Source organism: Culicoides brevitarsis, chromosome 1 (assembly GCF_036172545.1).
Source record: "Culicoides brevitarsis isolate CSIRO-B50_1 chromosome 1, AGI_CSIRO_Cbre_v1, whole genome shotgun sequence".
In the NCBI taxonomy this organism is placed as follows: Eukaryota; Metazoa; Arthropoda; class Insecta; order Diptera; family Ceratopogonidae; genus Culicoides; species Culicoides brevitarsis.
Window position 1 is genome coordinate 20,402,577 of NC_087085.1, and position 11,973 is coordinate 20,414,549.

The 11,973-nt window shown below is 30.6% G+C and overlaps 1 protein-coding gene across 1 annotated transcript; it reads left to right on the forward strand.

The window, feature by feature from the left end:
* Positions 1-8,509: 8,509 nt before the first annotated feature.
* On the forward strand, positions 8,510-9,259 carry LOC134837425 (ovochymase-like). The gene has a single exon (XM_063852800.1). The coding sequence runs from the start codon at positions 8,510-8,512 to the stop codon at positions 9,257-9,259; it is 750 nt and encodes a 249-aa protein (XP_063708870.1).
* The last annotated feature ends 2,714 nt before the right edge of the window (positions 9,260-11,973 follow it).

Here is an 11,973-nt window from a genome sequence, read left to right on the forward strand (position 1 = left end):
AAAAACCATAAATAACAGCAAAATAATCTTAATATTATTATAGTTCAATATACGAGGAAAGACACCGAGCGAAAAAGAGAAAGAGTCTGTAAATGATACCCAAGCACACACATACACCCAAGGATTGAGGCATCATTCTGTAAGCTCGATAATTTATGTTTTCCGGACCATTGAATAAAAACAAATAATGAACATCCTCTTCCTTTCCCGTGTAGTGTGCGAGCTTTTGTCGAGGAATGCCTCTTAAAATTTTATTTATATTACGTTACGAGTACTTATGACGCAATTTATTTTATTTTTTCCTCTTCTTTCGATCCTCGTTTCAAAAATAGCTTGCATGTGTGAAAATGCGACGACGATGGCTTGGGAAATGGGATAAATATGAAGTCGTGAAAAATAAACTTGACCGCATTTTGGTTCGTTTTATACGAACAATTTCATGTTTACTGAAATTTTTTAGAAAAATTTTGATTTTTAATTCATAATTTTTTTTTTTTAAATAAATTAACTATTTTTATAAATAATTTTTATAAAAAATTATAAATTTTTAAGTTTTAATAATATTTTTCAGTTTTTTCAATTTATTATTCAATTTTAACAAGTTCAAATTACTCATTTTTTCTTACATTTTTGTCATACATATTTTAAGTTTTAACGAAAAAAAAAAAATGGAATTCTTTTTTGTCATTTCTTATTTTTTTTTTAATAAAAAAAAATAAGAATTTAGCAAAAATAGAAATTTTTATCAAAATTGACATTCTAAAAAAAAATTTAAATTTAATTTAATTAATAATTTTTAATAAATATTATTAGAGGAAGAAAAATTTAAAAAATCATAAATTACCTTCCTAAAATTAAATTAAATTTATTTATTATTTTAAATTTTTTATTATTTTAAATTTATTTAATTTTATTTAGTTAATTTGTGTTTTTTTTTATAATTGTCAATATTTTTTTAAAAGTTCGGACAAACTGCCGAAAAACGCATATTCAAAAAGAAAGTTGTAAAAAAAGAACGGAAAACGAAATAATATTAACGCAACATTAATAAATGTTGACCGTATGTGCTTAGATAAATATTCTAAACAGGAAAAATATTGTTGTTTTGCCAAAAAAAAAGGAGAAGAAGAAGAAAAAAAGGTCCCCCAAATTTACACAGTTACAGTTTGCTGCAAGGATTTTTTTCCTCATCTCTTTTAAACTCGATGCAAAACTAATCGAAAGAAAGGGTTATTTTTTTGGCACACCCAAAATGTGCCCAAAATTTTATGAGTGATTGCCGACGATAACAAAAATACGGCAGCAACCAGAAGAAGAGGCATCAACAACAACAACGCCGATGATGATGTTTCATCTTGTTAAATTTGATGACAACGTGATCCCTTTTCATGTGTAGCACGCAGCTCTAAATCCTTCTGTATCCTTCGGCAAAATTTAACAAGCTCGGCAGAACGACAGATATAATTTAACCAGAATGTGTCAATATATTTTTCGCAAGTTAAGATATTTTTCGGATTTTACCAGATAGAAACGAAAAAAGACGATGCGAAAATGAAGAAGAAAGACGAGAATAGTTGAATTAAGTAGACAAACAATGGGATATCATCGATGATAAGATAGAATCAAAACAAATTTTCGTCATAGTGGATGAGAGATTGGTGTTGATAGCTTAAAGGGGCAAATGCACGTGTGACACTAGAAACTCTTGGAATTTATTGTTCTTGTTAGATTGAATTGAAATTTGAGGAAATTGTCAATTTCAATTGGAATTTATCAGTTGGGGATTTCTCTAGAAATGAATTCAATGGAACCTCAAAATTTGAAACGAGTGTTGAATTTCAATTTGAATTTCACGTCATATGTCCCAATGCACATTTCTCAGCTTTCAAATGGCAAGTATTCTTTACTCTATAAAGACTTATCACAAAAATGATTTAAAATTTTGTTAAATTTTAAATTTTACCCAATAGACATTTAGAAATTCTTTTCATTCTGAATTTTCAATTTTCGACCCAGTGCACATTTTTTAATTTTTTTTTAAATAAAACTTGAAGCTCATAAGACCTAATCAACGTAGTTTGAAATAAATACTGCTCTACATACTTTGATATTTTTCTAATCCACATTTTTTAATTCACATAAAACCTTAAAGCACGTTTTGAGTGTTTGGCCCAGTGCACATTTTTTAATTGGAAAAAAATTCTAGAAACTCTTAGATTTTAACCAATATAGTTAAAAAATTGTTCTACTTTAATTTTTCTTACTAATGCAAAACTTTTTTGTTCTTCCCATGGCTCATTTTTATATTTCGACCCAGTGCATATTTTCTTAAAAATCACGAATTAATGTTTTTGTTGATGAACAGAAATCTTTATAAAAAATATTTCATCATTAATTAAATTTTTAACAAATTAACAATTTTTGAAAACTTTGTTATGTTTAATCTCCAATATTTTGATATTAAAACCCCTCAAAAGTGACAAATTGAGTCACAACAAACCCCAAAAAGAGCTGTTAAACGTGACAACTGACATGTCTCGAACTCAAACGTTCAGTTCATTGCTTTTCAATTTCTAACAATAACACCTTAACTATTATTATTATTATGATCCGATACAGCCAAACCACTTTAGAATAAATTTCCAGTGTTCAACCGTAATCTTTTCTGTGTGTTACAAATATACTTGTCACCTTACTTCGGCACACTATCAAACACAAAATCATCTGCATATTGATTATTGTATTAAATTTTCCCACAACAACAACAACATCAACATCAACAACAGAGAGGCAAAAGTAGCAAGCAGCAGACGACGTGATTGAGTAAGATAAATCTAGATGTATACGAAAATGTTTATGGGAGAAAGGGAAATGTTTTACATTTATTCCCAACATGACAAATTTTATGCCGTCTCTTACGGTTAAGCTTGGCTCAGCACAAAAGTCCTTACACAGACACACAATAATTTTGCATGTCATGCAAATTTCCACTTATTATTGATGATTCGGTTTTGTTGATGATGTAATTAATTTGAGGTCACTTGGCACGTAGCTACCAGACGAAAACTTGTCACAGTCGATAATTAACAATAAATTTTGAAATATTTTGACTATCATCGGGATCATCATTCTCAGCCAGATGAAAGAAGAGAGATAAAAGCTCTTCGCTATGAAAGAACCGATAACAAGAAAGGGGTTTCGTCCAAAATAAATCGACATGATGTAAAATAATGTTTATGGTAATTTTCAACTGGTTTGGCATCCGCTTGTGGGCTAACAACCAAACTAATTTGTCAAGCTATTGATGTATGGCTACCCATCGAATTTTACAACCAAATTGCAAAACGACGGAGGAGGCGACATTAACGACGACGGAGATGATGTTGCAAAAACGACGACAATGTCTTAGAACAATTCGACAAATTGGATATCGATTACATGCTCTTTTGTGGTCGCTCGTTACTGCTGTTGACAAAAACAAATTATTATTGGCGACGATACAAGTGAAAAGTAAACAATTTCCGATGGCCTCGATTTTTTGTCTCGTTTGTCTGTCCCTCATGTCTAATTCGTTTAGTTTTTATTTTTTGCATGAAGAATGGAAAATATGTGAACTGGAAAAGATGTTGATGTCTCCTTTTTCTCGGGAAATGTCCTATTTACATATTTTTTTGTGTTATTGCCATGTGTGAAGGAACGCAGCTGACTTTGACGCCATATTGGCTCCGGTTTCAATCGATAAACTGGTGATGAGATGTCTGACTGTCTCGTTGCTAAGAAAATAAGATGATAAATTTTGGAGTAAAATTTCATGGGAAAGAAAAACGAATCATCGATAATTTGGAAAAAAATAAACAATCTACCAGGTAAGTCCATTTTTCATTTTTTTTAATACTTTGAACAATTTTTTTTATCTTAAAAATTTTTTTAAGTTTTTTATTTTCTTATCAAAAACAGCTACCCCAGTTTAAATTAAATTTTTTTTAATTTAAACATTATATTATTATGGGAAAATAAAGCATAGTAAAGAGAGATTTTCTTATCAAAATAAAAAAAAAATTAAATTAATTAATAAAAAAATTTTAATTATAAATCCCAAGTTAAGCTTTAAGATATTTTTTTTAAATTTAAAATTTATAAAAGGGAAAAAAATTAAAATTACTTTTCAAAAATGTCAAAAACTGATCTTCATAAAAAAATAGAAAAAAACATATTTCACCGCCTCAAAAATAAATAAAAATAACAACATAGCAACAGAAAAAATGGGCTCCCATTAGTAATCAATCTTTGTCAACAACAACAACTGTCGGAGGTCATTTTGTATACAAAATACAAAACAGACAAATATCTCTTGAAAAATCGTTATTTTTGTCCAAAAAACAAGGGACATGATGTCACGATGCAATTCACACACACCCACTAGAAAAAGGCTCATATGCGTTCATAACACGTGAGCTCGTTAAGCAAACAAATAAGTACCTCCTAATAGGCAGCAAATATTCTCTTTGATCACAAAATAACGATTGTTATTTTTTCCTCTTCGTTATCACATAAAATCTCTTCTGAGTTTGCAACACCGCTGCATATGAGCTACTTTTAATTAAATTTTATTTTATACATGAGAGAGAAAAAAAAATGAATCAACAACATGTTTGTTTATTTATTTACGGCCCGATACGATCTCGGTATATTAAACTTAATGAAACATGATATTTACTTTCATTTATTATTAAAAGCAACTCAAGACGCATCATACTGTTCTCTCCTCAGATGAAATGTGACGATAAAATACCTATTAACTTTTCATCGTAAAACTTGAAATCAGGTCAGGAGGCATTTATTGGCCATCGTTGAGGCATTGCTTTGATACACTCTCCTCGACTGTGTCGGTGTACATTTGCATGAAAGGAAATTCGACATGACAGGTAAGACATTTGTTTTAACAGAATTAATATTTCTCCTCTTTCAACTGTGAATAGCAAATGAACAACTTTAAAGATTCTTCTTGATGATCGTTCCTTATCAGCATCATTTCATTTTCATAACTTGTGTTTGTCTTCTGCTAAATTTGTTTTCAGTGTAATAATATGGTTGTTTGGGTGATGATGATGTCCTGTGGAATGAAAGTAGGTGAGTTTTGCGTTATATATTTTATATTAAATAAAATTAATGAACCTTCGTGTCGGAGAGATACATTTACCGACTTCAGGAACGTCGAAGTTCAGTATTTAGTCGATCGACTGCGATTGTCAGATCCTAATGGACACGAAAATGTTCGCAATGTTCTCCCGCAGGCAGAAGAGTGGGACAAAATCACCATTTGGTTGATCGACAACGCGAAATGGAGGCTTACGAGGAAAGTTTTGGTCGCCGAGACGCAAGAGGGAAGACAAGAAGCTGTTACCTGTCGTCGGTTACAGGGAAGAGATATCACTTTTGTGGCAGAAAGAAAAGAAGATAGACGTACTGGAGATATTCTGGATAATTTTGAAGGAATTAAGCGATTGTTGAATTAATTGATTGAGTTTTCATAGTCATTGGGGTTACATTCGGTTACATTAAATGGGGTGTCAAAATGTAACCTGCTTTTCTGCTAACAGGGATATTTTGAGTCATTAAAACGAATAAGAGTTCCAAGAAACGCCATGTAAGCCAAGTATGAATTAAACTACTTTTAAACCGCCGAGTTGTGAAGATGTTGATGACGTTGTGTGCGTGTGCGTTACAAGTGAATGAAATATAAATTATGATATCAATGAATAATTAATGTTTATCTACTGAAAGTGAAGTTAAGACAAATTTCGTCTTCCTTTTGTGTGAATGTGTTATAATGAATGACATGCCACCGACGGAACGACAGACAGGGTGATGATGTTAAACGTTGTGTGTACTTGGAGCGATAAATTGGAATAAAGGATATCACTTGCTTTCCAATTTATCCTAATTAAACTAGCATTAGCTCCGGAATCAATTGAGTTACGACACTCGTTAAAACCACATCACAGGAAAGCTCCAAAAACTATCAAATATTCACCTTTTGTGGGCAGCTTACGGAGCATGAATGTGAAATATTGCCATCATTATACGGAAAATATGATTACCAATTTGGGAATACCCTTCATCTTTAACCCAGAAAATTATTACCAGCAACGACGTCGACAATAACAACGAATGATTTTATTATTATAATAGTACTACTATATTCAAAATCTTGCTGTTGGCATCAAATGTACAACCTTTATGGCTTTGTCAAAACTAATTAATGTTTATTATGAGCTAAATTCATACAACTGCACCAAAATATTGTTGTGCTATAATTATCGAAGTATTTACATAATTTCATGGTAAATTTAAGATCGATCGAAATCTGCTCTGGAATTTGGGAAATAATAAATTTTTTACTTCCTGAAGAGAGTTAATTGCTTAAAATATTTATGCTGCTCACAGAAAAACGAAACAAAAAAAATAAAGAGAATCAAGTTTCTCCTCATTGTTTATCCAAATTATTACCGACCAACAAACAAACTTTTAATGTACAAAGAAACTTTTGCCATGGAAAAAAGAAATTGTTTAACTTTGTGGTGTGTGTGGAAAGAGAATAAAATGTACAATAAACCCTGCAAACTTCCACAAACTACCCTTTTGTAGTGGACTTTTGTAACAAATTATAATTTTGAACATGGTTAAATTAAAATAATTGTGTATGCAGAGCGATGTGCAAATAATGCCACAGAAATTTGACGAAATTACGCAATTTCATAGAATCGCTTTTTATATTTATTCATTTCTGGGAAAACTTTTGATTAAATTTTCATTAAAAAAATACGTGGAAATGATATTTTTGTATTGAATTTTAACGGATGGACAGTGAAACTTTTAAAATTCCATTTCGTGTGGAGTTAAAATTCTTTGAATAAACGCAACAAACCGACGTAAAAAAGTACAAAAATAGTTTTTTTGAATAACTTTTCCATTATTATTATTATTTTATTATGAAATTGTTATTATTATTGTTGGGACAACAAAATTATTCACATAATGAGCTTCAGACAAAAGTAGAAAGAGGATAAAATTAAAATTTAGTTACAACATGAATATAATGGCATCAGGATAGTAATCCAGTCTCACAATTAAACTAGTTTATTAACAAACGAATTCATTTTTGGCATAATAAATTGCATTGTAATAATAAAATGTTGGGGCTTTCTGTAGAGATTTTTAATGAAAAATTAATGTTTTCAATGAAAATTTATATTGATTCCAATTTTATGCATCGAGTAGAAGCGCAATCAAAATTATCTTTATACAAACAGAGAAATCGGTCTAGACTATTGGCTCGATTTGTTTTAAAAGAGTTTGCAAATTCTCAATCCTCAAGTATTTTTTAGCCAATTTTTCGAAAATTCTGAGAATAAAAAAATAATAAAAAAATTCTCAAACGTTTTAAAAGTTTTTGATTAATCGGAGCTCGAAATTTATAATTTTTTTTTGAACTTTGACAAAGAAAAATAAAATTTTTCCAATAAAAATAAATTTTTGTAAAAACAGAATTAATAAAAATTATCTTTTTGACAAATAAAAAAAAATCAAACTGGAATTTTAAAAAAATATAAAATAAAACAAAAAATAAATAAATTAATAAAAAATAATAAATAAATAAAATTAGTTAAATTAAATTCAGAATTTATCACAAAATTCTCGATCTTTAAAACCATTTAAATGGAAACTAACAATGAGCATCTTTCCTTTGACTCACAAAAATGTGGGTTTTAGATTGAAAATTTCACCAAAGTAATGTTGTTTTAATGTTATTTCTCATATCAAAAAAGTTGATGCACCCAAGTTGCAAATATATGATGAGCAAAGCATACCGAGGGAGTAGAAACGGGAACATTATATTAAACTTCTTCTGTGGTCAGTTTGTGTGTTTTATTCGAATTAATAAAAGATGCATGGCACAAGACAAGAAAATTCATGAAAGAGCACGACGAGGGGGCATATTATGGGATACGATGATGATAGCTTTGACCTATTTTATTGAATATGATTGAACTTGTGTACTTTTCCACAAGTGAATGAGGTACTTGTACGAACAAAAGACTCCTACTGAAACTTTTTGGTCTCTTGAATTTTCATTTTTGTTTTCTTCGTCTTTCTTTTTGTTTCGAAAGAAGAAAATTATATTCAAAGACATTCCATGAGAGAATGAAGAATTTTGATCCAGGGCATAGACGCCGACAAAAGAAAGTATTTTTTTTCTCAAAAGATGATTGTGGTTTGCTCAAGTTTCTTCTTAACAAGTCTCAAGTTTTTTTTTTGATTGAACAAAAGTCATAAAAGTACAAGAACAACAAAAAATACCGATACACGCGCGCGTTCATTGACTTCTTTCGATTTCATTCTGTAAACGCATTCTTTCACCTCACGCTTCTTCAGTGTTGCTTTGGACATGAAGCTCTTTGGACACGTGCTGCAATTAATTTTTATTCCCACATTATTCGGTCATCAAATGTTTTACGATGACGTGCCGCCGTGGCTCGTGTCGCTACGTCTCAAACAGACAAATCGCCATTTTTGCAGTGGGAGCCTCATTTCACACTATTTCATAATCTCCGTGGCTGAATGCGTTGCGGCGATTGTTGCGGATCATCAATTACCTGCCGATATTATGGCGATTGTGGGCACGGAAAATCTATTTATCGGCGGCGGTGGATACGATATTAATGATGTGTTTATACATCCGGAATTTTATGGACACGAGCAACGAGATAACAGCAATTTGGCGTTATTTCAAGCACGGGCACCAATACTTTTCACTGCAGGTGTGCATCCCATCGCGCTAGAAAGTGATTGCACATCGGATTACGAGGAATTAGTGATGCTCGGATGGGGATTTCTCGCCAAAAATGGATTTTCGTGGAAATTCGGAGTCATTAGAAGACCTCTTATTACGTTACAACGCGAAATTTGTGCCTTACATACTTCTCAAGGAATTACGGGACGCCAATTGTGTACGTATTTCACATCGATCGCAACATCAAAATGCATCGAGACACCAGGAAACGCTATTGTAGGCCTTAAATCATCACACCTCGTCGCAATCTCATCAAAAACCGATTCATGCAACATTAGATACCCGGCCACAAATACTCGCATTGCCGCGCACATTGGATGGATTTCAAAAATAATCAGAATTAACGAACCACAAATTGTGAATATGACGCAAACTTCGACGCTCGTCGCAAAAACTCCCAAATAAGCACTATACATGTGTATTTTTAATAAAATGAAATGGAGTCACCAGTAGGCAGAAGAGGAAAAGCAGTGCACAAAATTTATTTAAAGTTATTTGACACAAAAATAATAAAGTGTTTAGATTAGATCTGTGTGTGTGTTAGAAGAGTTGCGAATGCAGGCAGAAACTTGTGATGTTGATGATGATATATGGCTTAATTCCATTTATTAGAGAACGGCACATAATAAAACTTTGATTCAAACGTTATATTTGGAGAGGAAGGAGGAAAAAATTTGCTTGTTCAGCAGGAAAATATTATTTATTTGTTGAATTTTTGTCAACTGGTGTAGGAGTTGCTTCAAAAAATGCATTTAAAACAGAGAAAATGTATGAAAATGTTGTATTTTGAAAATGTGGACTGAAGAATCATTCAAAAGTGATACATTTAACAACATTTTTTTTAAATAAATAATTATTTTTTAACTTGATGTCAAAGAAAATAGTTAATAAAGGTCAAAAATATGTGTAAAAATTCAATTTTAGGGTGTTTTAATTTTTTTTTTGTAGCCATCATCAAACTTGAGAAATGTTTTTTAATGAAAATTGTGAGATTTAGACTTTTGTTTTAATTAAATTTTGAAATTTTTGATGCCTAGAACAAAATAAAAGTTCCTAACAAATATAAAAATAATTTTTATTAATTTCAAAATGTTTATGGGATAAAAATGTTGAATGAGAAAAATTTGCAATTTGTCAAGAATTTAGAAATCATACTGAGAAAACTTAGAGCTTAAATAAAATTAATTACACTGACACACACGAAAACCAGAACATCAATGTGTTCTAACTGATTATTAAACTGGGTTCTTATACGTTTCCAAAATGGCTTCACATAGATTTCTAGCACGTCTGAGTCCGAGACAATTTGCATTTGAAGTTTAGAAGAAGTTAGAAGTATCTCTTACAAATTTTTGGGATTGTCAGAAAACAGGCAGTCTAAAAAACATTTATTCATAGTAAGTTATTCAATTTAATTGTAACTGATTTAATTTAATTTTAATTATTATTTTTATAACTATTTTTTTTATTTTTTTTTATTGTTCAAGATTTTTTAAACGACAATATGAGAGACATCTTGTTCAGCTTTCATAATGTTTCGTCAACAAAAGGAGTTTTTTCATAATTTTTAAATAATCATTGTTTTTTTTCAGAGGTCCCAGATTATCCATTGTAGCGCGGCAAACGTTAGCCATCTTCTGCAGGTCGTGTGAGAGCTGGATTTTCGACTGCTGCTAGTTTGCAAACAAAAGAACGAAATTCGCTATAATTAAGTGCCTCGATCAAGAGGAAGCTAACGACACATGAAGCGCGCTTGGAAAAAATATTAAAAAATGTAACTTATGGAGTCTAAAATCGTTGAGTAAAAAAATTTAAGTAAGTTAATTGAAAAGCTGAGAAAATTTTATGAAAAAAGGAGCATCATATCGAGTTTTTATAAAATCGAATAAATAATTCAAAAATTTTCATACAAGATCGACGGACCTAAAAAAAATAGCGAAAAATTCGAAAGAAGCCAAAAAAAATTGAACAGTTGAAAGCTCTTCCGGTTTTTTGCCATTAGCTATCAATTCTAACCGTTTTGCACTAAGTCTAACAACAAATTTTAATAACCCAGTGGAATTTATTCGAGACCCACGCTCGTTCCGAGTCACTCTATGTACCTTGTTTAATAATCAGCTAGATATTGTGATATCCTTTATTGTTAAAATCTGCGCCTTTGTAGAGTCCCTTTAAAAGTAGACATAGCGGTACGGGAATTCCCGACGGGAAATCCCGGCGGGAATGGCCTATTTCCCGATCCCGATTTCCCGACAAAAAATGAGTCGGGATCGGGAATCGAAAGGGAAGAAATTTTAGCTTACTTCTGGATTGATGCTTCAAATATTTTTGGCTCTACAAATACTATTTTTAATTTTTGTGTTTTTTTTTATATTCTTAAAATGTTCTTCTTTTAAAAAGTTTTTCAAACGTCGTAAAACGAAGCCAATTTTAAAGTCTTAATTGTTAGTTTTGTAAGCTTGGATACATTTATTTTTCTTTAAACTAAAAAGTATGATGAAAATTTTGAGAAAGCATTTTCGACTCAAAATTTGAAAAAGTAAAAAAGTTTTCTTATAAAATTGATTTTAATAAAAATATACTTAAATTTCAAAATCTATTCTTTCTATTAGATTGGTACTTTCTTTAAATTATTAGAATAGAGGATATCTTATTAATAATAAATAACATTATTTAAGCGTTTTTCATGTAAATAATTTCATAATCAGTAAATAGAGTTATTGTCAGATAATCGGTTATTTCTTTATTGTTATTAGAAAAAATCTGAAAATCGAACCACAAAAGGCTTATTTGACTATATTTTGAGTCCAGAAAAAATACAATTGATCAAAAAGTTTATAAAATTATGTATGTAACTATTAAAAAGTGGCAAATAGTGAACGTGTTATTCAATCGACCGGGATCCCGACTTTTTGAAAAATCCCGATCCCGATTCCCGACTTTTCAAAAAATCGGGAAAATCGCTATGTCTATTTAAAAGTTTATAAAATTATGTATGTAACTTAAGTATAGTCGTGTAAATTAAGTCTAAATTAAGTAAATGAAGCTAGAATTGTCGAGATACTTTGACCTAGTGGTTTTCATGTGTGTCAGTGTTATTTAACTTAATATATTTGTTT

Bases quoted from the DNA above. Each gene is read 5' to 3' on its own strand.
- LOC134837425 (XM_063852800.1), top strand. From the start codon at position 8,510: ATGTTTTACGATGACGTGCCGCCGTGGCTCGTGTCGCTACGTCTCAAA.